Source organism: Callorhinus ursinus, unplaced genomic scaffold (genome assembly GCF_003265705.2).
Source record: "Callorhinus ursinus isolate GAN/ISIS: 27379988/994484 unplaced genomic scaffold, GSC_fseal_2.0 scaffold35, whole genome shotgun sequence".
In the NCBI taxonomy this organism is placed as follows: domain Eukaryota; kingdom Metazoa; phylum Chordata; class Mammalia; order Carnivora; family Otariidae; genus Callorhinus; species Callorhinus ursinus.
Window position 1 is genome coordinate 12,290,366 of NW_027397097.1, and position 24,991 is coordinate 12,315,356.

At 39.4% G+C, this 24,991-nt stretch overlaps 2 protein-coding genes and 1 pseudogene across 4 annotated transcripts in view; 2 read left to right on the forward strand and 1 right to left on the reverse strand.

Moving 5' to 3' along the window:
• The window catches only part of PRCP (prolylcarboxypeptidase), a 71,115-nt gene extending 69,728 nt beyond the window's left edge, over nucleotides 1-1,387 (reverse strand). Inside the window, exons 1-2 of one of the 3 annotated variants that reach the window (XM_025894443.1) lie at nucleotides 1,332-1,387; nucleotides 64-246 (exon numbers count right to left, since the gene is read on the reverse strand). In XM_025894443.1, coding sequence (XP_025750228.1) covers nucleotides 64-231 — 168 coding nt within the window. In that variant the 5' untranslated portion in view covers nucleotides 232-246; nucleotides 1,332-1,387. Of the gene's footprint in view, nucleotides 1-63; nucleotides 247-525; nucleotides 628-1,235; nucleotides 1,254-1,331 lie in introns of those variants that run through there. The other 2 variants (XM_073879790.1, XM_025894444.2) reach the window with 2 other exon arrangements.
• A 40-nt stretch (nucleotides 1,388-1,427) lies between these two features.
• DDIAS (DNA damage induced apoptosis suppressor) lies at nucleotides 1,428-23,630 on the forward strand. The gene is made up of 5 exons (XM_025848512.2): nucleotides 1,428-1,522; nucleotides 11,488-11,616; nucleotides 18,075-18,236; nucleotides 19,136-19,253; nucleotides 20,566-23,630. Exons 2-5 carry the CDS (start codon nucleotides 11,504-11,506, stop codon nucleotides 23,056-23,058), a joined length of 2,886 nt encoding a protein of 961 aa, XP_025704297.1. The 5' UTR covers nucleotides 1,428-1,522; nucleotides 11,488-11,503; the 3' UTR covers nucleotides 23,059-23,630.
• Nucleotides 11,638-12,868, forward strand: LOC112806230 (uncharacterized; annotated as a pseudogene).
• Nucleotides 23,631-24,991: the final 1,361 nt, after the last annotated feature.

Genomic DNA, 24,991 nt, shown 5'->3' on the forward strand with positions numbered 1-24,991 from the left:
GGGCTATTAGGCCGGGGACTTCGAAACCCCATCTTCCCCCACGCCCACCCCGCCCCGCCTTACCTTCTGTTCGATGTAGTTAATCGAGTACTTCTTGGCAACAGTACCGCGGGATGTGAAACTGGTTGACCAACGCAGGCTGCTGAGGGCCTTCATGGCCGGCGGTACACGGATGGCGGCCCCAGGCGTCAGGAAAGTCAAGAGCAGGAGCAGGACGGTGGGACGCCCCATGGCTCAGGCTGCCGGCTGCAGTGCGGATGGGAGCGAGACCCGCAGATGCCTGAAGCTAGACCCGAGCCCAGCCCGCAGCTCCGCCCACCGCAGATAAGCTCCTCCCCGGTGAAACCCAAAGCCGCTCCGCCCCGCAGCAACGCCGCCTAAACCGGATCACCCAAACCACACCTTCCCCGACCCCGAGGGCGCCGCATCTTATCATGTTCCTCTCGTGCAGTCCCCTCTTTAGAGTCCAGCTTCACTGCGGTCACAGACCAAGTCGACCCTTACCATCCGAGGACCCCCTCCTACCTGACCGCCGGAATCCCATCCTTTCCTAGAGCGCTCCACAAGCCCACCTTTCCTGCCATTCCCTGTCCGCCTCAATGCATTGCCACACCCCTTGCCCTCCGCAAACCCCATATGATAATAATAACAGCTACCATGACAATTTCTTGAGCGTTCTCTACATGTCACTATTATCGCTAGGCATGATGGAACACACATCAACTCATCTAACTTAAGCATCACAACAATCTGTGTGTCGTGAATGATTGCTACTCCCATTTACAGAGGAGGAAACTGAGGCCCCGAGAGAGGTGTAGGGACTTGCACTGGGTCACTCAGGAGGCAGGGATGCACGGCTCCGCAAACCGCTCGGTCTGGCTCCTTGCACCCCACTTCCATTAAGTCAGCCAACCACTTCCTGTGGTACTCTGTTCATGGATCACCCCAAACATCCGTGTTGCCCACATAATCCATCCCTTAACTGGAGTCGCCGGGGCCCAGATAGCCCCCGGATCCCGTTAGGTCCTGGTCCCTTCTTCCAAGATACGCCCCCTTTCTTCACCCGGCTCGGGGTAGCCCGCTTCAGGCCCCGCTTCCACACCCCTTCTGTCTTCACCGCGCCACCAACCCCTTTGCCCAGCTTCCTTCCACTCCTTCCAGTCACCCTGCTGAAACCCGACTGTAGGGGCGCTACCCCCCCTTCCTGGGATCCCTACGCTACCCCCAAAACCAACTTTGTAGACTTTGCCATTACTCCACCAGAGAAGAACATTCGCCAAACCCTGTCTCTACCCACAATTTGACGAAAATGATCGTTCCCCAAAACTCACAGAATGCAGTATTCAATCTCCACCCTCGGCGGCGCCTTCTTCTGATTGGCTGTGAGGAAACACTGCCAAAACGTCACTTCCGGCGGAAAAGGACGCGGGAGATTCGATTGGGAGGCCCCTGTCTTGTCGCGAAGTCCTAGGGGTCTGTGCCATCGAGCGTCGCCCGGGCAGGTCTCGGTCTTCTGCCTCAGGTGAGGAGCTGTGGGAAGAGATTCTCGGGGCGCGCAAAGGGCGAGACTCCTAACGAGGTCCTCAGTGTCGTTATAAATGAGAATGAGAGCATTCTATGTTTTTTTTTCAGGAGTTAGTCTTTTCTGTAAAAGGGTCCTGAGAGTAAAGAGGGAAAAGGTCAGTCATTTAACTGTTAGGCAGCGCTGTTGATAGAGTTCAGCGAGCGTTTACTCATCATTTACTACGCCATCGAGCTAGATGTGGGTGAGCGTCTGGAACCGGTAATAGAAAGAGGAAAAGCACTACTCCAGCTTTTGAGGTGCTCAGAGATAGGGATTTTGCAGGCTATGCAGAGTAATGCGTGCTGAAAAGGGGTCTTTTCCAAACGGCTTTGAAGGCCTAGAGAAAAAAGTGCTTATCTATCAGTGTACTCAAACCGGAAACTTCAAAGTGTCTAGATTCCTTCCTTATCTCATATTCAGCTAGTCATTACCAGCCTCTTGAATATCTCAAATCCATACAATTCTCGCCACTTTTTTTTTTAAGATTTTATTTATTTATTTGAGAGAGAGAGAGAATGAGAGAGAAAGCACATGAGAGAGGGGAGGGTCAGAGGGAGAAGCAGACTCCCTGCCGAGCAGGGAGCCCGATGCGGGACTCGATCCAGGCACTCCAGGATCATGACCTGAGCCGAAGGCAGTTGCTTAACCAACCGAGCCACCCAGGCGCCCCAATTCTCGCCACTTTTAACACCAAGACTGCTACATAGGTAGGTGACCAGCCTCCCAGCTGGCTCTTACTTCGATTGTGTTACTTTCCAATCCAGTTTCCACATTGCCAGGCTATATGATAAGTTGGTAAGTAGCAGTCAGGGCACTCCCCATTTAAAACCTTTCCTTGCCTCCTATTTGCCCTCAGGTTTAAGTCTAAACTCCTTCACATATTTTACAGGGCCCTTCTCGTCTAGCCTTTGCCTGCCTCTCCAGCTTTGTTTTTCAGTACTCTAGCCCTACGCTCCAGCCCAATGAAATGTCTTTTTTGAGTTCCTCAAATGCACCAACCCACCTCACCTCCAGACCTCTTCTAACCCCATCCCCACCTTGGCCAATTCTTACTCCTTCCTTAACTTTCAGTTTATTAAGCCTTTTAAGTCAGGAAGCCTTTCCTGACCCTGCAAGTTTGGGTCACAAAGTACCTGGTAGGTAGTCATTCTGCAGATAGTTTTAAGTGCCTCCCTTGCCAAGAATTACTAGGTACTGGGATTACACTGGTGAACAAGTTAGATTCCTCACCACATAGAACTTAAACCTTTGATGGATGGAGTTAAGGATAATTAGGGAAACTGTTTGAGTTAGGTTGGTCTGGGATGGCCTCTCTGAGGTCTTAAAACACAAAATTCAGCCAAGTAAATTCAAAGATCTAATTAGCTTTATTAAACGATTTTGGTAGCATATTACCTACTGAGTATAAGGGAGCTCCGAAGAGGTGTACAAAATAGGTTTTTATAGGAAAGAGGGTGGGGTGAGAAGGTTATTAGCAAAAGAAAGGATTGTTCCAAGCAAGGTCACTCTCCCTCTGGGGGAAGAGCAAGGAGTCTTATCATGCTGATTACCTTTGATAGGACAGAGAGAGCTCTTGTTGGCGTTGATCTGGGAAATCCCTTATAGTTCTATATTTCTGAGGGAGGTTGAAAACTGCAGTTAGGTTAGGTAGTAAGCCCCGTTTTGGGGAGTCTGCCTAAATGACTCCGTTTTGGGCCTGTGGTTTGCTTTTTAACAAAGGAGTTGACACTTAGAGTAAGGCCTAAAAGATGAGAATGATCCAGGCATGCAATAGAGAAAAGGAAGAACATTCCAGAATGAATAGGTTGTACAAAGGCCCTAAGGCAGGAAAGAGCTTGGCATCTGAGTGTTCAAGAACTTAAGGAAAGACCAATGCTGCTTGGAACGTATTCAGAAAGGACAGGTGGTGAGATGAGCCTTGAGAGATGGGGAAGGACTAGATCACACAGCTAAGAGCCTAATGCAACAGCAGAAGCAACAGGTGATGGTGGTTTGAATTAAGGTGGTGGCAGATTTATGGGGGAAAGTGGATGGTGGTTTTTAGATATGGAAATAGATCCAAGAACATACAGATGGGTATAATGAGGGAAAAAGGAATGAAAGATGATTTCTAGGTATCTGACCTGACTTAACTGGTTGGAGAGTAGTGCCATTTGCTGAAATGGAGAAAACTGTAAGAAAAGAATGTGGTGTTTGTCCGATCTGATAGGGGCCTCCAGATGTGGGGCAATGACCAGGTGGAAACCAGTGGCACTGGCAGTGAAAGGATTTACCCAAGGCACCACAAAGGAGATAGAAGTTTATTGAATACATCACAAGGGAGTAGCATGCAGGACAGCAAAGGAGAGACCGTCTGCCACAAGAGTGAGTGGGGTTGTATTTAAAGAGAGAAAGTGAAGGAGGTATGGCGTATGGAATTTTTTCTTTTTGGTATTTCGGAACTTTTTGGTAACTGTTCCTGGTTGTAAGTACCCATTGGTCTGTTAGGGCCTATGGATATTTTGAGGTAGGTCGCCTGATGGGCTTGTCTGTATTCAGCCAGGTGGTCACTGTGGGCCCTTTTGCCTTGCTCTGCATTACACTGCTCAAGGCTGTTGTCTAAAAGCGGTCTCTACAAAGAAGTTTAAGAGGAAACTAAGAAGTTTTTTACTTATTAAAACTTGAGATGTCTATGAGACATCAAAATAGTTGGCTCTCCATAACTGTCCCCTCCATGTGAAAGTCTGGAGCTTGCAGATATTGTATGTACCTTTGTGTCACTTCCTTAGTAGTTATACATTGTCTTAGCCAACAGTTTATAAATTTCTTGAACACAGGAGCCTGTGTTTTTTATCTGTAACTCTGTCCTCCTCCGCATCCCTAAAACAGTACTTCATCTACCACAAATTCAATGGACAAACTATGGTACTCACTAAGAGTTTTTTGGGTGGTTCTTGGGTTTTTGTTATTATTGTTAGGGGTTTTTTTTGTTTTGTTTTGTTTTGTTTTTTTAAATAGGCTCCACACCCAAAGTGAGGCTTGAACTCATGACCCTGAGATTAAGAGTCACATGCTCTACAGACTGAGCCAGCCCTCAGCCCCTTCTTGGGTAGTGTTTTAAAAGTATTTTTCACCAATATTTCTCCAAATAGGTTTTTTTTTATTTGTTTAATTTTCTGTCTCCTGCCTTCTCCATTCTAGAATTTTCATGTTAATGTCAGTAAATCATTTCTCAAGGACTTGTTATGACTACTTTTAGAAAAATTAGACAAAGTATGCACCTTGAGGGTGACCATTAGGTAGTTTTAAGTGAACAACTCAAAGTAGCTGAGGCCTCTTGGCCTGTATAACATGAAACAGGTAATCTGAGAGCAACAAGGTGACAGATCTTGCACAGCAAGAACAGTTTTGAGAGAATAGAGAACGCCCCAAGATGGGCCACTCTGGCATGAAGATTATTTTGAATTAAAAAGCAATCAAAACCCAGCAGATTCAGGAAAAGCTCTTTACTTCCCCCCATAACTGCATAAAAAGAATTTAGATAGAGAACATCATCCAAGAAGAGAGCTATCACTACAGAGATCTACATTATGATATATAGTAAAGTATGGTAGAAAGGAGAAACCCAGCAAGGCCTGTTTGATCAAAGTCCTCCCTAATTCCCATTGTTTCTGAGTGGCCCAGCAAACATTTGTTTGCCAAACATTTACCCTTTTTTATTTTTTCTGAGGATTTCATGTCTTCCCTTGGAAGTCCTGGACCCCTACCAACTTCTACTTAGTTCGAGATGTCATATGTACCTTATTTTGCCTGAGTTTGGGAAATTTTCAGGTCTGTGTGGATTCCCTGTATGTATGCATGCTATTAAATTTGATTTTCTTGTTAATCTGTCTCATGTCATTTTGATTCTTAGTGCAGCTAAAAGGACCTTGAAGAGGACAGGAATTTGTGTCCTAAACAATGTTAAACAATTAAATTTTTCTCCATGATGTAACATTTAATAAGAATTATTCTAGATTTTCTAGTCTAGCCCAAAGAAGAAGAAAAATTAACGTCAGTGTGTGTGCATATAGGGGCATGTTTTTGTTTTTTAAGATTTTATTTATTTATTTGAGAGAGAGCACAAGAGCGAGAGCAAAGGAGAGAGCTAGTGAGGGGAGGGACAGAGGGAGAAGCAAACTCCCTGGGGAACCCAATGTGGGACTCGATCCCAGGACCCTGGGATCATGACCTGAGCCAAAAGGAGATGCTTAACCAAACTGAGCCACCCAGGTGCCCATAGTTTTTCATATTAAGGTGCCATCCAGGAAATTGGTAGCGAAGGAGTTTAGCTAAAAGTTCTCCAGATAATAGAGCAAAGATTTGGGTCACCTGGCTAGCTCAGTCGGTTAAGCATCTGCCTTCGGCTCAGGTCATGATCCCAGGGTCCTGAGATAGAGCCCCGCATCGGGCTCCCTGCTCCCTGGGAAGCCTGCTTCTCTCTCTGCCTGCTGCTCCCCCTGCTTGTGCTCTCTCTCTCTGTCAAATAAATAAAATCTTAAAAAAAAAAAATAGAGCAAAGATTTACAAAGTCATCTGAAAGAGACTATAATGCTCTCAGGCTTTATAATTTAACTATAACCACAGTCACAAGTGTTGTTTACCATCAGACAACCTCAGTGGCTAGGCCAGTGGTTTTCAAGTGTGGGCGCCATAAGCATTATCTGGGAACTTGTGAGACATGCAAATTCTCTGGCCCTCATCCCAGACTTACTGAATCAAACTCAAGTTGGGGCCCAGAAATCCATTTTATCAGGCCCTCCTGGTGATTTTGATGTACATTTAAGTTTGAGAACCACTTGGCTAGTATGAAAATGGATGGTAATTAATGAGTTATGTATCTGGGCCCATTGACAAAACCATCTCTAGTGAGAAAAGAACACATCAGCTATATTAGCCTGATTCCATTAAAATATTCGATTCACCTAATACCCCTTTTTCAAGCAACTTTCTCTTTAATTTTGTTTAACATAGTTATACCCAAAAGAAAATGTGGGTTTAAGATGTGTCCCTTCCCTGTGACTGTAATTTTTCATGGTAAATTAGTAAAGCATCTTTGGATATGGTTTAGATCCCCATATAGCTTGACTAGAAAGAAAGTAAGTATTCTATGTTAAATACTGGACCCCACATATTTTAATAAATCTAAGTCAGTCTTCTTCATTCTTGGACATTCCTGGGAAATCTCCTGGGACTTCAAAACAAAAGCCAACTGAGGCCCTAATTAGTTCCCATCAACCTATTCTAACATGTATTTTTGTCGCCCTCTATCTCAACCTCCTTGTTTCTACTTTTATGTGTGAGGGACTGAGAGGACCCAAGGTTTTCTTTGTATGTTATTTCTAAGTTCTCTACCTAGTATTTTTATATTTATTGATTTTTTAAAGTATAAATGTAATACATTTTCAAAATACTTTAAACATATAAAGAAAATAAAAATCACCTTTAATCTGACAACTCTGAGAAAATAGTTTTCAAAAAAAGATTATGTATTTGTCTAACTATTCTCCCTCCTCCCAGCTAAGACTAGATTAGTCCCCTTATTATATTTTCTCATGGCATTATGTACATTTCTTTTATAGAATTTGCCACATCAGTTAAATTGTTTAGGTGATTATTGTCCATTTTGCCCATCACTTATCCCCAATACCTGGTATTTAGCAGCTGCACAGCAGATAACTGATAAATTGAATTGGAATATGATTTTCTGGCTGTGATGGAGCTAAAAGAAATTAATGCTTTGTCACCATCCTTCCCAATAAAATCAAGAAGAAAAATAAATTGCAAGAGATACTACATATGAAATTGTTCCCAAATCCGTTATAAGGTTTTCGTAACTTTGGTATTTACTTGTTCCTGATGCTTCATTCAGTTCTCCATCAAACATGAATTCCCCACACTACAAGTCAAGCAGTAGAAAGAGAAAAACTAGATGACAAGTGTCATAAAGGAAATACTATGAAAACAGCAAAAAGAATAACAGTGACTGCCTAAAAGGATCTTACTGGATTTTTGTCCACCAGACAATTAATGAGAAGCCTTTTTGCCATTTTCTGGGGCTTACCAGGTGAAACACAAATAGTAAAAATAGTTAACTGACCTTTTTCATTTTAGTTCTCAAATTTGCCATTAAGTTGTAAATACTGTAGTATTTTTAGACATACTTATTTGATCCACTAGAGGGCAATAGACCCTTAAATAAAGACAATTTAACCACCTTTACTTAAAAAATATCGCAATTAGTGCTTGCACAATTAATTTAGAAAATAATCCCAAATATTTCTGCTTGTGTTTCTCATTTTTTGGTGAGCTGTCTGCCCAATTAGACAATAAGCATCTTATTTTTCATTGTTTCCTCTAAAACATTTTGCACAGTATCCTAGTTATCTTTAAGGTTTAATCCATTTCCTAAAATTTGAATTAGATAACAGTTGTGTGAAGAATATGATTTGACATAAGTGCCCATATAGTTGTGGTACAAAATAAAATTTTATTTTAGAGCCCTAAAGAAGATAGTTTCTGCTCATTATATGACTGCAATTAAGGGGGAAAAATGGAAATAAGGATATAATGCAAATGATTAAAATAAGGTTCAAATAAGGTACTATATATAAAACTACTCTGTACCCTCTGATGTATATACAAATACAAGATTATTTTGTGATTTGGTAAAATTGTGTTTTATATTTATGGTATATGATAAAATCAGCTTAGGAAGAAGAAAACTGAAAATCAGCTGAAGTTCAGATTGACAGTTTTTGAGCTTGGCCCTGGGGTTATAATGCGATGGTCCTTCTAAGATCTTACTCTCATTCCAGGAGAAAGCATTAAACAGATAAGATTATTATGATGTGATAAGTAGCAAATTAAAAAGTAGGGTCCTTGGGCACTTGGGTGGCTCAGTCATTAAGCGTCTGCTTTTGGCTCAGGTCATAATCCCAGAGTCCTGGGATCGAGCCCCGCATCGGGGACCCTGCTCAGTTGGAAGCCTGCTTCTCCCTCTCTCACTCCCTCTGCTTGTGTTCCCTCTCTTGCTGTGTCTCTGTCTTGATGTCAAATAAATAATAAAATCTTTTAAATAAATAAATAAATAAAAAGTAGGGTCCTTTACCTGGGAAAGTGTCCTGGAGAAGGCCTCTAAGAAGACTTCTTAAAGAAGAATAAGCATTAGCCAGGAAAGTGAAAAAATTTTAGACAGAGGAAGAAGGAGAGGAAGCAAAGGCAGAGAAATGTAAAACATTGTAGTAGGCGAGTGTTGGGGGGTAGGGAAGAGAACAAGGGATGCAACTCAGATTATTTTTGTGTGTTCTCTTTAGCATAAATTACTAACACATAAAGAACAAGAGAGAGAACCAAGAAGAAAGGCATTAGGGAGAATAAAACCAAATGGAAATGACTAGACAAAAAACAAATGGTCAGACCTCTTTGTTAATAGTGGAAGACTTTTTAAAGTGACCTTTAAATTAAAAAGGAAGGAAATCCTATTATGTTGCATATACCTACTCTTATAAAAATTTTTCTTAAATTGCAAAATTCTGCTTAATAGTTTTTTATTCAGTCAATATTGATTAAGAACATACTCTGTGCTAAGCACTGGGGTATATAGTAGAACACAAGATAGACCACATCCCTTTCTTCAAAGAACTTTCTTTTTTTTTTTTTTTAGATTTTATTTATTTATTTGACAGGGACACAGCGAGAGAGGGAACACAAGCAGGGGGAGTGGGAGAGGGAGAAGCAGGCTTCCCGCCGAGCAGAGAGCCGGATGCGGGGCTCGATCCCAGGACCCTGGGATCATGACCTGAGCAGACGCTTAATGACTGAGCCACCTAGGCGCCCTGGAACTTTCAGACTAGTAGGGGTAGAACAAGCAAAAATAAGATGATATATGCATTTTCATGGTTGGATATATCACAAGCAGGATTAGTACTATGAAGGAATAAAATGGGTGATGTCATAAAACTAAGAGGAAAGGTGTGTCTACTTGAGATTAAGTGGGGCTCTCTGAGGGGTTGTATTAGAGTTATAGATTGAAGGATGAGAATGAGCCAACTATTTGAAGAACACTATAGGCAAAGAGAAAAGCACAAAAGCCTGAGAAGAGAAATTGGTGTGTCTGAGGAGCAGAAAGAAGGCTAGCATGGATTGAAGTGCAGAGATTAAGCAGGAGAGTGTTACAGGGTAAGGTCAGGAGGTGGGGCTAGATGACCAAGAGCCTCATCGCCCTTGTAAGGAACTGAGGCTTCGTTCTAAATAGCAGAATTTTAAGCCTGTGAGAAACAACATTTTTCATTAGGGAGCTTTGCCCTACTTTATCTCCCAAAGCTCATAGGTAGGTGTACTGCCATGTTATACCCTCCCCCAAACTGGATTTTAGAGGAGATGGTAGAGGGAGGGAAGATGCCTTTGCTGACCTACATTTCCATCATTTGTTGTGTTGGAAAGAAACTTGAGGTTAGGAGCACTACTAATGCAGTATTTTGTGGCCTTCCTGTCTTCCCCTTGTATTCCATTCACCTCCTCTACTTTGTCCTTAGAGATTGCCATGTGACCTAGATGACAACCAAATCTTGGAATACATATCTTTTTTTTTTTTAATTTATTTTATTTATTTGACAGAGAGAGACACAGCGAGAGAGGGAACACAAGCAGGGGGATAGGGAGAAGCAGACTTTCCGCGGAACAGGGAGCCCGAGGCGGGGCTCGATCCTAGGACCCTGGGATCATGACCTGAGCCGAAGGCAGACGCTTAACAACTGAGCCACCCAGGCGCCCCTGGAATACATATCTTCTTATGGTAGAAACTTACTAGTCATGTATCCTAAGCGTCCCAAAACAAAGATGACAAGAATTAGAATTAGACACTTGATTTTTTTCTATGTTCCCTTTAATAACATAGGTCAGTGGTTTATATATATTCTTTTATGTTTCATATTTGCTAATTTTCATCTTACTGCCTTAGGTGGCAAGATTTTATTTTCACAGAAATGTTTTGATTGATAGAATTGGTATCACTTTAGATTTCCCTTCCATAGTCACCACATTTCTACATTTATGGTCATCCTTAGAAAGAGCTATATCTAAAAGATTCTTTTAAGATTTTTAAACTAACTTCCATTTTGTTTGATTTTGCTGATGGCAGTCACAGAAACAGTTCCACCCATTTTCAGAAATTGAAACCTTTGCCATGTGTTTACAAATGAAAAATTTATTGATATAGTTCTACCTTGAACATGTACAGAGACTTTTATTTCAGAACATTTATATTATGCTATAAGTAAGCTAATCAGTTTTTTAAATTTTGATAAACCAACATAGGAATTTTTAAAAAGAAGGTTAAAAAGAGGAGAACATTGCTATTTTACTTCTCAGTGTTTTATTCAAGGATCTTAAAGCACTTTGTACTCTTGACCATGTAATGTTTTATTTTTCTGTTTGCAGAATCAGAATTGTCTATTTTTTCTTTAAGTTGTATAAAAATACATACAATGAAATCTAATAAAGTGATTTTTTTTCAGCCTAAAAGAACCATTACCCAATTTAGTTTCTTTAAAAGAATCACATAAGTTTATTTAAGTTCCTTCCTGTTGACAGAAGAAACAAGTTCTTACACCTCTTCTAAAGATGTGAAAAGGGCTAAATGATACCATTCCTGAATTACAGGGATGCAGCATTTATTCAAAAACAGAATATTTGTTTGAGCTACTCTGTTTTAAATCTTATTTTCTTACTATTAATACTTTTAATTAGGCAGAAAAATAAAATGAGTTTTCCAATACCTTGACACTTACCACAAAAGACATCTATTCACCCTACAGTGGAGACTAAGTTGTTTTCCTGAGAAATGAATTACATACATACAATTAAAGATTTTCCATTCATCCCATGACTATTTTGTTTTGCAGGCCACGGTGAGAACCTATGAAGAGAGGAAGGAAATTTCTTCTGGCCTCAGTTCTTGCTCTCCAGAATTCCAGTTTTATATATCCTTCATGTCAGAAGTGCTTCTCTCGGATAATCCTGGTCTCCAAAAGGTAAAAGTAAAATCTGTAAGCATGAGAGAGGAAATACATGTGTACACTGTAGATTTCCTATAGCTCAACAGCAAATAAGGATTAAATTCACCATACCAGACATCATCCCAAGAATGGAAAGGAGACTAACTATGCTGGCTTGTTTAGGGAAAGGACTTGATATGAACCAGGACTACAGGTGGGGAGGGGACACATGATCTGTTGTGGGAGCCAGAGCACTGGCCTTTAGGCTGGAAAGAGGGACAGCATTAGGGGGAGTTGCCAAGTTCAGATCTCTCTGAGGCGAGATAGAGCAGTTAGTGTATGTTTCTGTCTCTGTCTTTTCTACCCTCAAGCCCTGAACAAGTCTCTAGCTATTCTTCCTTCATCTTGTGCTGACTCTGAAGAGAGTCTCTAAGTCTTCTTGGAAGTTTTGGTTCCACACAGACCTAGTGGTGCCTGATCACCTCCAGGTCCCAGGCCCTACACATGGACCTGCACAGGAAGAACCGTGGGAGGAGGAGGCACCAAGTGTGGAGGCCCAGCTCAAGTGTGCATCTCAGGAGACCCAGCCTTTCCCAGAGAGTGAAGATGACCCAGAGTCCGGGGACAAAGGATCACTGTCACAACCACTCATTACTGAAATGGAATCACAGGTGTTCTCAGAAAAACTCTCCGCCAGCACCTCTACATTTGAAGCTACCTCTGAAGTTGAGGGCACTTAAGAGCAGCAACAGAGAAATTCCAAAGTAGAGAGACTGGAGGAAGTCCCCTGCCCAGGGGAAACATTTCAGGCAGGTGATTGTCACCCATAAAATAACTCCCACAGGGAAGGAAGACCATAAATACAGTGAATGTGGCAAAGTCTTCATTTATAACTCGTGCCTTATAATCCACCAGAGAATTCATTCTGGGAAAAAACCCTTTAAGTGCAGCAACTGTGGGGAAACCTTTAACCAGAGCTCAAACCTCATTCAGCATCAGGATTCATACAGGAGAAAAACCCTACAAGTGTCATGAGTATAGGAAGTCCTTCAGGTGGAGTGCTCATCATGTTCAGCATCAGAGGATTCATTGAGAAGAGAAGCCCTGTGAGTTTAATAACGCTGGGAAGACCTTCAGTCAGTTCATATCTAAGTCAACATCTAAGAATTCACAGTGGAGAGAAATCTTTTATATGTAAAAATGTGGGAAAGCCTACAGGTGGAGTTCAGAGCTCCTTAGGCATCAGAAAATTCATTGCAAAGAAGAGCCTACCTACCCAATGTGCTGAAAGCGAAAACACCTCCAGACAGAATTGTACTTTTGTTTAATCAGTTGTAGAACTAGATCACATAAAAGTTATAAATTCCTTAAAAAAAAAAATCACCATATACCAGGACAGATTCTCTTGGGTTGGTTCTTTAAATCCAGAATAGAATTGTCTGGTAATACTCTTGTGCCAAAGGGAGGTTTCAAGTTACCTCCAAGCCTTTGCTAAGTACCTGCTTTAGAAGAGAAAAATAACTTCTTGAGAGTAAATCCAATCCTGATGCAAAAACCTTATTCCACTTCTGGGATATCCCTGGAATGGTGTAGGATTTTTTTGTTCATTTATTATTTGTTTATTTTCACTTGATACCTAAATTATTTTTTATTTTTAGAGATTTTATTTATTTGACAGAGAGAAAGACAGCGAGAGAGGGAACACAAGCAAAGGGAGTGGGAGAGGGAGAAGACTTCCCGCTGAGCAGGGAGCCCAATGCAGGTCTCAGGTCTCAATTCCACATGACCTAAGCTGAAGGCAGACCCTTAACGACTGAGCCACCCAGGCGCCCCGGTAGATTATTTTTTTAAATAAATAAATTCCTTCATAACAGAACTGTTAGGAGAAACAGGGACTGTTAGAGAAATCTTTACCTTTCAGCAGCTTGACACATAATACTTTTTTGTGGTGCTAAGATGCAGGCCAACTATACCTGAAAGTCTAAGGTTCTTTGATTTTTAAAGTACAAGTCAGGGTTAGGGTTGGAGTTCCTTAAGAATATGTTCTCTCTGGAGCGCCTGGGTGGCTCAGTCAGTTAAGCATTTGCCTTCGACTCAGGTCATGATCTCAGGGTCCTGATGGAGCCCTGTGACGGGCTCCGTGCTCAATGGGGATTTTGCTTGTCCCTCTGCCCCCCCCCCCCCCCCGATTGTGCTCAGGTGCTTGCTGTCTCTCTCAAATAGATAAAAGAATACTTGGGGCACCTCAGTGGCTCAGTAGGTTAAGTGTCCAACTCTTGGTTTCAGCTCAGGTCATGCAGGGAGTCTGCTTGAGTTCTCTCTCCCTCTGCCCCTCCCCCCACTTGCTGGCACATGCACTCTCTCTCAAATAAATAATTTTTCTTTTAAAGAATACTTTCTGTCTGCCTAGAGGAGAGAATATATAGTAAGTACCTGGTAGTATGTAAGTAAGAATAGTATGCCAGCAATATTCTTAAATAGTCAAGTTAGCATTTAATGGGGAAGGATTAGCAGTTCCAGCCCCTATCTAGACTGAGGGATCCTTCTAGTAGTTATCACTGTTCTTTTATTGAGCCATTCTCTCAAGCATTCATTTGTAAACTCAGAAACACCCTGTTGTATTATTCATCATTAAATCTTCAGCATCCAGCCTAAAGGTCTAGTTCATAGAAAATACACAGAAAATGTTTGTTAAGTGAATGAATAAATGACAATATGGTAGTGTTTATAAGTATACTTTACTTACTACAGTATATCATGGTGATTAAAAAGCATAATTCTCTGGAGTCAAACTCCCAACACTGTCACTTGAATTATCTGGGCTTCAAAATGGGGAAGGTAATATCTGTCTCATAGTGTTGTTATATACGGATCTAATGAGTTAATATACATGAAATGCTTAGAACATTCTGTGATACATAATCAGTAGTCGATACATGTGAAATGTTTTTAAAACTTTTGTTTTTTACCAAGTCATTTCTTATCAAGATAATCTGCAACAAAAATTTAGGTTGAACAATATTGCCATTGTTGACTCTTCAGCCTGGTAATAACAATAGATAACATTAATGAATGTTCACCATATGCTAAGCACTATGCTGGGAGCTTTATAAGCATATCTTTTAATACAACAGCCCTATGAGTGATGCTATTGTTAATGCTAGCCTTCAAAGGAGAAAATTAAAGCTTAGAAATGTTAAGTAACATGCCCCAAATCACACAGCTAGCTAGTTAGTGGCAGAAACATATTCAAGGGGCGCCTGGGTGCCTTAGTCAGTTAAGCGGCTGCCTTCGGCTCAGGTCATGATCCCCATGGTCCTGGGATTGAGTTCCGCATTGGGCTCCCTGCTCAGCGGGGAGCCTGCTTCTCCCTCTGCTGCCTCTCTGCCTACTTGTACTCTCTCTCTCTGGCAAATAAATAAATAAAATCTTTTTTAAAAAAATGAAACATATTCAAGCCTAAACAATTTGCCCTCTGTCTACATTCATAATCACTGTATTACCTTCATAATAGCAGTGGAATTTGTATCCAGAATGACATCACTGCCCCCTCTCTTTCCCACAGCTTAAGATGCCCTGGTTAAGGGAGCTCTGACTGAACTGTTTAGGTACACAACAGATTGAGCAAAGAAAGAAATATGAGGATCCAGCTGTAGTTATTAAGCCAGACTTTAAAGAAATTTGCAAACTATAAAACAAAGCCACTCTCTTGACACTAATTTTTTTATTTTGGAACACATAGTTATTTTTCATAAAAATAGGTTTTTTTAGTTAACCATACAATGGATCTCTTAAGTGAGTGAATTAATATTTTTTTAGATTTCTTGATTTTAACTTATTTTCATTTAATTTCTCATATTCAGTTAAAAATATAGGTAGATATTAGCCACATAGACAAAAACTCTCTGGTGTTCTCAGTAGTTTTTAAGAATATAAAGAGTCCTGAGACCAAAAAATTTGAAGACTGCTATTCTGTAACAAATGACATTTTGGAAAATAGGGGTGCCTCTAGAAGTTAAATCAGGGGACTGTGATTTAAATGTGTTGTCTCTACCCTTGCTTCTCAAAATGTGGTCTGAGAACAGCTGTATCAGCAGCATCTGGGAGCTTATTTGAAATGCAGAATCTTGGGCCTTGTCCCAAACTTAATGAACCAGAATCTTTATTTTAACAAAGTAAACAAAGTATTTACCCCCATTTACAAATGGAGCAATTGAGGTGAATTTTATGACCCAAATCTCAGGATTTCAATTCCTAGCCTGCAGTTTTTCTCTCAATGATGTCTTATAATAACTGTAAGAACTATAAGGCTAATGATGAACTATCTTGCAAGTAGAGAGTACCAATGATAGTCTAACAAAAACTAGGTTTATTAGTATTAATGCATATACACACTAACTTATATATACTTTAATATATTTATATTATCATTATAATATTTAACATAATAAATATGTATAATCCAAGAGAAATGAAGCTGGATTAAAATAAATAAATGTTAGTATGGAGTAATGGACTAGAGCTTTTTAAACTTTAATATGCATAGAAATCCCTGGGTTGCTTAAAAACATTTGTAAACTGCAAAATGCTGATAACATATTTTTCTAAGATTTGCTAAGAGCTTTACATTAGACCTGAATGCATTATTAATACATAAGGGTAAGGTTAGATGAATGGATTAGCATGGAGCCATTTTCAATGTGGCCAAAATAGCTGGGATCTAGTGATGGTGAATCAGTAACTTTTACAAAGGGTTAACCTTTGTTCAAAATAGTCACCTTGTGAGCTATGGATTTTTGGCTCCCCCTAGTGGCTTTCTGGCAGTAATCAAAATTACACAACTATCTCTAACATTATTTTCTATTTGCATTTTGCCACTGATTTTTAAGCCAGATCATTAGGGACATGAAGGAAGAATGAAGTCCTAGGATTAACCATTACCATAAGATGTATTAGGAGGTCAGTTTGCTAAATTAAGAACATGAAAGATGACTATCAGAGTTAAAAGACATTGCAGACAGCTAGAAAGGGAAACACTAAGTAGAAATGACATTAATCATCACAGTATTTAATGTAATTCTGAAGAAGAAGCAGACTGACACTTAGTAATTTGGCAAGAACTGCACTAGATCCTTTCCTTACTTTTTTTTTTTTTTTTTAAGAGTTTATTGAGAGAGAGAGAGAGCATGCACGCATGCAAGCGTGTGCACATAAGTGCTGGGAAGGACAAAGGGAGAAGGAAAGAGAAAATCTCAAACTCCCGGCTTAGCCTGGAGCTGGACCTGGGGCTGGAACTCACCACCCAGTGATCATAACCTGAGCTGAAATCAAGAGTCCCATGCTCAATTGACTGAGCCACCCAGGTGCTGCTCTTTATTTTCTTTCTTATACTTTGTCACATTTTATTCTTCAACCCCATTTTTTTATAGATTAGAAAATCAAAGTTTAGGTAATTCATAAGTATCCCAAGACCAGACCACTAGTACATACATAACAGTAGAGTTACAGTTGACCGCAGTAGTTTTTGCCAAGAAAGCCTTTGGCCATAATTATATATTGCCTTAAAAACAACTTTAAAGGGGCGCCTGGGTGGCTCAGTCAATTAAGCGTCTGCCTTCGGCTCAGGTCATGATCCCAGGGTCCTGGGATCGAGCCCACGTCAGGCTCATTGCTCAGTGGGAAACCCGCTTCTCCCTCTCCTCCCCGCTCATGCTCTCTCTCACTCTCTCTGTTGCTATCTCCCTCTCTCTCAAATAAATTTAAAAAATTTAAAAAAAGCTAAAAAGATGTTTCACAACTAATTTTGGTAACCTAATAAATTCTCAGCATATTCCAAAGAATTAAGAAAGTACAGGCTATTCTTATATTGGTGAGAAAAAGAAAACTAGGTGCTTTGTATTATCAACATTAAATGTTTCAAGATTATCATTCTCTTAACAGATACTGTTCTCTTAACAAAAGACACACATTAAACATCAAGTCCTCTGTTGGTGTGGTCCTGATTTCATTATTTACTTTGCCCCCCAGTTCCACACTAATATATGCCTCAATTTGTTAATGGTAATTTAGCTACTTAATAAGAATATCTTCATCCCCTCCTCCGAATCCTCTCCCTCCCTCTCCCTCTTCTTTTCTCTCTCTCCCTCTCATGCACAGTTTTTCTTCATTATTTTTTTCCTTTTTTTAAGTAGGCACCACACCCAGTGTGGAGCTCAAACTCACTACCCTGAGATCTAGAGTTGCATGCTCTACCAACTGAGCCAGCCAGGCATTCCTTCAGTTTTCTATCAATTTGCTGCTACTTAATTTAAGTCAGTAAAAATAGTTGTTATGAATAGAGATGCTGACCTAAAATCGTTTAAGAATATAAGTTATATAAGTACATTTGTACACAAAATACTATTTTTAATCTTTACTTTTCCAGATTTGTTTTCCATAGTATAAAAAAAAATTAGTGAACATCTCTATACTTTTTTTTTTCTCCACTCTTCCAGGTCTCATTGTCCAAAATGTGGCTGTACTGGTAGAGCTGAAAATGCCAGTTACAGATACAAACTTTCCTTAAAAGTTGCAGAATCAAACAAATTGTTTGACATTACTATATTTGGAAGCTGCTTAGATGCATTTTTTGGTCTTACAGCCACTGGTTTGCACAGGTAAGAATATTTAAAGCCTTTTTATTGCTAGCTACTCTTTTAGTATATCAGTAGAATTTGAAGCTACGTGTTTTTAAGGTAATATGCATTTAGTTGAAAGATAATCACTTGACCTCAGATCATCAGTTCCTTTAAAAGATAATCAAATAAATAGAAAGGTATTTATTTCCTGATTACATATTGTGATTGATGTTAAACCAAGCTCCTTTTATTTAGGGCAATTTAGCTGTGTAAAAATATCAGTTTACAATACTCTAATCGAGATTAGAGGAATATAAGATAAGAAGGTAAAATTGTTTCAAACTAAAGGATTATCCAGACTGAGGTTAACATTCAAGTAGCTAAAGTCCCTTAAGATGAAAGAAGGCATTGAGGGAATATTTGCATATCAGAGGTTGAAAATTTGTCATTTCTCTCACTTGCACTGCATCTTCATCTGCATAGTTTGACCTGTTGAGGTGTCCTGAGATGTAAGAATGATATAAGCAATTAAAGCTTTTTCTTCCCTTCCATCTTCTACTCTCCTCCCCTAGTCACTTGACAGAAGAAATCTCTTATTTCCTTGTAGTTGAGAGCAAACTGGATTACCAAAGGAGGAAAGACTTCCCTCTGCTTTGAGGGCTAGAGATCCCACTACTACTAACTACTACTGCCACTTTTGGAATAAATGCTGGGCCTGATTACTAGGAAGGCATGTACTTTATACACACTTGATCGTTTTTGACTTTCTAAGCTATGGGAAACTAGAGGGAGCAAAATGACTGTTTTTAAAGTCTTTTTTTTTTTTTCCTATATGTAACTCAAAAGGTTTATGCTGCATTTTCAAACTAATTGTATTTTTTTATGGCAAGTTAAAATTTCAAAGCTTTTGTCTTCACATTTTTTTCTTTCTAATCAAGGTACATTCAGGATCCTAATGAAATTTCAGAAACACTGGACAGTGAAGCAGTTCGGAACCTATTAACTAAAGCAGTTGAAATTTGCTTTGTTGGACAAAGCTTTATTTTTGGAGTGACGGTAATTGAGACTAGCTTTCTTTTTAGTATTCTGTTAACATTTCCATTGTACTAAAATAATTTGAATTTTCTGAATAGGTTTTAGGAGTCATAAATGTGACAGTCTGTAGAAGCACTTTAAACTGTAAAAATAGGCTAACCGTGATCTGTTAAAACACCATGTGTGACAGCTTCCTCTTTCAAAAGTCAGAAGAGCCCAGTTCAAATGCTTTCAGAACTTAAAAAATCTAAATTAATTTTAAAGTCAGAATAGTTAGATATTTTGTTTTGATATTTGGTGTTTATTTCACTCTCTAAAATTTGTTTAAATTCTGTAGTAAAACTTTTATCAACTCTTTTATCGGTTTGATTCTATCATCTGTAAAAGGAGGAGAGAACTAACATGGAAAGGAAAGTATCTGAGTATTGGTTACTCTAAGAACAGGTGGGAAGGATGGTCTTAAAAAATAATTACAAAAGTGATTGTAAAAGTTATAAGAATATACTGACTCTGAAGGAATAATCGTTTTCTGTCTTATCTATGCTAAAGGGAACAAATGGAAATTTTGCCCACCCTTGAATCAAGGTTTCAAAAGAGGGAATAGAGCATTCCATAGCTGAACATTGAGAAAAACTCAAAGTAACAGTGAAATCAGGAGCTACAGAGTTTTTTGTTGTTGTTAAAATCTTAGATGGTTTTTGTTCATTTTTTTTTTTTAAGATTTTATTTATTTATTTGACAGAGAGAGAGAGACAGCGAGAAAGGGAACACAAGCAGGGGAGAGGGTGAAGGAGAAGCAGGCTTCCCGCTGAGCAGGGAGCCCGATGCGGGGCTTGATCCCGGGACTCTGGGATCATGACCTGAGCCGAAGGCAAACACTTAAGGACTGAGCCACCTAGGTGCCCCTCATTTCTTTTTTTTAATGAGTGAGAACTTTCCCTTAAACATTCAAAATTTCTGGAATCTAATGAGAGATATAATAGTAGGTACTATTGAGTAACTACTGTTTGCTTAGCACTGCAGTTTTCCTTGTGTTATTAATAATACAATAGTCCTGCATATTTATCCTTATATTATACATGAGAGAACTAAGGTTCAGAGAATTTAAATAATTTGTCCAAAGTCCCAACACTAGCAAATGTCAGAACCGGTCTCTTTATTCCAAGGTTTATTTCTATTACTTATGCTATTCTGCATATAACACTATAGGAATTGAAATTATAGGGGTAGGACTTAGAACTGTGTCTATTTTAATCTGTTACATCCTTGTTTCACCTTTGAGTCAAAGGAAGAAATTTTTGTTCTCATTTAAATTCATTTACTTCTTTCACAGAATTTTGGAAACCGACATGGACAAGGATCAGATTCTAATAACTTCTTAAAGCAATGCTCTGACCATAGGAGAGAAGTTAAAGCGTTAGTCGCTTGCCAGATTGTTCTACCAGACCCAGGTGTTACAGGCTTCACTGTCATTGACTATTTCCATCAACTTTTGCAGATTTCTGATTTCAGGAAACTTGATGGTGGCTCCCAGGCATCAAATAGCCACTTACTTGCTTCAGAACACACAGATAGTGATCTCAGCAACATCTGTGGCCCTGACAACAGTTCTTGTTTTTTCAAGTGCCATAGCAGAGACAATTTTTCAAGATTCTGGCAGGCATCACTTGAACTCACTTCCACTCTTTCACACCTAACAAATGATGATTTTTCAGCTTCAGAACAAAGCAAGGCCATTGGTACTCTTTACCAGAACAGAAAGTGCATCTCTTTTGCAGACGCCACTGGTTCCGGCAGCTGCCACGATGCCATTCAGGGTTCTTGGAGCCTTGTGTCATACATGGATAAAAAGAGTACAGCGCAGAAGTTGGGTGAAGAATTTGGCTTACAAGCTTATCAGCCCACTGCAGTCCATAGCAATCAGGAAATCAGAGTTACTGACTCTATTTTTTTCCCTTTGAAAATGCAAGAACCCCTGGAGTCAGGTGATAAAAAATCCTTCCACAATGCAGTGGAAATTAAAAATTTCTCCCCACGTGAGCTAACATGTCACCAGTATCATGATTTAGATAACCCCGATAGCCTTCAGGAGAGATCTACATGTTGTCCACCTTCATCACTCAGACTTGAAGAGATAGCTGGTGGTTCCCAGAACTGTGACCCTGAGATTTGGGATGATCTGCCATTCTCTGAAAGCCTGAATGAGTTTCTGGCAGTCATTGAAAGTGAAATTGCTATAACCCAGACAGATGCCAGTAGTAGGAAATGTCATCTAGATAATGACATTGATAGATTACATGCAGACCACAGCAGGTTATCTGTGACTTCGCAGAGAACTGCTGGAGCTGTGCATGCACTGCCTGTAGCTTTAAGATCATCTCAAGCAACTGTCAAAGCAAGCTGTAGCAAAGATAACTTCCTTTCCAGCTGTGAAGCAAATCCAAGTCCTAGTGTTCAGAAGGAGTCACAGTCAAATAACACAGCAGAGCCTGTCTCTATAAGTAGTAATGGAAGTGATATTTCTGAATATTTTCCACCAAATGCTTATCTGTCAGCTCTGTTTCCATCTTCAAAATGTTTAGGAACAACAGGTACTCTTAAGTCTACCAGAATTACACCACATAGGGCTGAAATTTCACTTAAGTGCAATACTTCAGAGAGTGACCATTCTTATCTCAATAGCAAATATTTCAAAAGATGTGGAGAAAAATCACTTTCAGAAATGAATGAAAAGTTGGTAACTTTGTGTTCAAGGAGATATAATAATATTTCTGACCTTTGCAACTTAGAAAATAAACAACATTATAGGTGGCCAAAGAACCAAGGTGACAGTTATACAGTCTGCAGGAAACTTACATATCCTTTAGAAGCACTTCGCAGTAGTCCAAATAGAAGTAGAAATACACTGAAAGAAATGCCTTGTGGACATATCAACAATAACTTAACACAGAACTATTCTACTGGTCATGAAGGTAGCTACAATGCTTCTGCTGATCTCTTTGAGGATAGTGCTAAAGAAATGGACATTACAACAGAAACTACCAAAAAGTCACTGGATATTTTGTTACAGTGGGGAAAATCTTTGACAGAAACTCATACAGAACCAGATTTCTCACTGAGATCACTTTCTGAGAATTCCAGCCAGTTTTCACAAAAATTATCTTTGCAAAGCGTATCTGCCTCTGTGTGTCCAAGAACATGTTCTCCACCTCATTTTCAGGCAGATTCAGAATATGATTTTGGAGATAGCCAAGACTTTGTTCCATGTTCACAGTCAACTCCAGTTGCAGGATTCCACCAAACAACTCATGGGATGAAAGGAGCTTTCAAAAATTTACTTGCCTTTTATTCGGAGCTTGATGTTAACTATAAAAAAAGGATTTCCTCTGAAAATGATGCACAGCAAGCCATCCCTAGCTGTCCAAACAATGTGAAGACACCCAGCCAGAAATTCAGAAGCCCTATTAAATCTGGTATTACACAACCAGAGATTTCCAACAATAGTCTTATTGCTGAGTGTCCTGAAACTGATAATGAATGGGTCCCCCCTACCACAAAAAAAGTATTTCCTTCAGAAATGCTTGGATTCCAAGCCGTGGGTCTAAGGAAATGCTCTGCTGCCTGTGATTCTCCTGATAAAAAAGAGTTACCGAGAAAAAAACTGAAATGTGTCAAACGAAGAACAAGTTCAGGCTGGCTATCCAAAGAGTCGGTTTTGGGACTTGATTCTTGTTCAGAAGTCCAGTGTTGCTTTCCATTTTCAGAAAATTGGCCACCTTCCGTGCCTGAGACTAAAAGCAGTTGGTCTCCTGAATTATTTTCATAAAAAGTCAACCTGAACCCAATTGCTAAGCTTTTAAACGTAAGTCTGTTTAGAAATTTTTGCCTCCTGTAGTACGGAAGGCAATCTTGAATTTTGAAAACTCGAACAGAAGCAAATAGAAAATAGGCACTGTTTTGCTTTTTAAATGTAAAGCTATTATTTTTCCCAGTGTTTTATCCAGGATACCCTTGTTCATATACTTTGGCACTTTATCTTACTGTTGATTGTCCTTTAGTAATATTGTTAATTTTGCTTGTTAAAAAGTATTTGTTAAGATCACATGTACATTCAGAAATAAAGCTTTTGCAAACCAAAACTTAAAGTCTTAATTGTTCTGCCCAGGTCAGAAAATTCCTGCTATGTATTAGGGCCAACGGCTGTGCTGAGTTTGTGATACAAAGCTACAAGATCAGTAATCTCAAAAGATTTTAGTCTGCTGGGTAAGACAGACATATAATAGTTTCAGTACAATGCAGTAAATGCAACGATAGAGGTTTTTAATGGGTACTAAAACATTTATGTTGCTATGGGAGCATGGTAGAGAATCAATTAACCCAGCAACATCTATGGGCTGGGGATAAGAAAGGTCAATAAATGCTGTTTAGAGTTAAATGTGAAACTGTCATTATTTTATTTAGTAAGTAAATATTGAATGGTTACTGCATACCAGGCACTGGGCTAGGTACTAGGAACTAAAAAATGAAAGTCAAGCCCATTCCTTCAAGAAACTCATGGTCTAGTAGTGTAAACAATTAGTAAGCATCTGGTAAGCTCTGTGATGGGAGATAAGCTTGAAGAGTTTAGAGGAGCAAAAACAAGTGTCTGGACTCTATCCTTAGCAGCATCTAAGCTGCACCCTGTGAAATCTTTTACATATGTAAAAAATAAAATCTCTTAACGTCTTTTGCTGTTTGCCACAGCAGCTATTCCAAATCTTGACTCTGCATACCTCCAATCTATACTCCACTCCTTGCCTCATGCATCATGGAGAAGATCAAGATCATTTGGTATTCCCTCAGCTACCCACACCCATAGCTACCCACTTGTCTCTACTCATCCACAGTTTCTTTAATCTCATAAAGTGATGGACACCTTCTATTTAGTGCCAATCTTTTTGGGCTGTTGATAATTACACCCATCTTTGCTTTCTTACTACTGACTTTTTGGCTCTCTTCCCCCCTCCAACTTTTTATTTTGAAAATTAACAAAGGTTGGAAGAATAGTAAAATGATATAACATCTATACATACCCCTTAGATTGAATCATTTTTAACACTTTGCCTTTTGTATATGTGTGTTTGCTTTTACTGTATCTGTATAGATATATAGTTGTTTTTGATTAACTGTTTGAAGATAAGCTGCAGATACGACATTTCACTCCCAAATACTTTAACCTGAGTTTCCTTAAAGTAAGGGCTTTTTCTTCTATGTAATTGGATCATTATCATACCAAAGAAAAATAACAGTCGTTGTCCAATATCTAATACTCAAATTTTCTACTTGCCCTAGATGGTCTTATAATTGTTGATGTTTAACCAAGATTTAAGTTTCGTCCATGGTGTTTCATTGTGTTTCTTGGGTGTTTTTTTTTTCCTAGAACTTTACCTTTTATTTTTCACCACATTGACTTTTTTGAAGAATTCAGACCATTGTATTATAGAATGTCCCACTTCTTAGATTTGTATGTTTTCTTCTTTATAGTATCAGTACCTTGACTCTCTGTCCCCCAGTATTTCCTATAAGAAGAGCCTGAAGACTTGATTAGTTTCCGGATTTTGGCAGAGATACGTCCTGAGTTATGTTGTGTACTTCATATTGAATCACGTTAGGAGACAGGGTCACTGTCTATTAGTGATACTAAATTAGATTGTTTGGTTCATTTGTTGCCCACCAGATCTCACTATTGTAAAAGTACTTTTTTTTTTAATTCAGTTGCA

What these genes read in the sequence shown, in the direction of transcription:
- DDIAS (XM_025848512.2), top strand. Translation starts at nt 11,504, where the DNA reads ATGAAGAGAGGAAGGAAATTTCTTCTGGCCTCAGTTCTTGCTCTCCAG. An exon ending in ATAATCCTGGTCTCCAAAAG is followed by an intron (nt 11,617 to 18,074) that starts GTAAAAGTAAAA and finishes CCACTCTTCCAG; the next exon opens with GTCTCATTGTCCAAAATGTG. An exon ending in ACAGCCACTGGTTTGCACAG is followed by an intron (nt 18,237 to 19,135) that starts GTAAGAATATTT and finishes TTTCTAATCAAG; the next exon opens with GTACATTCAGGATCCTAATG.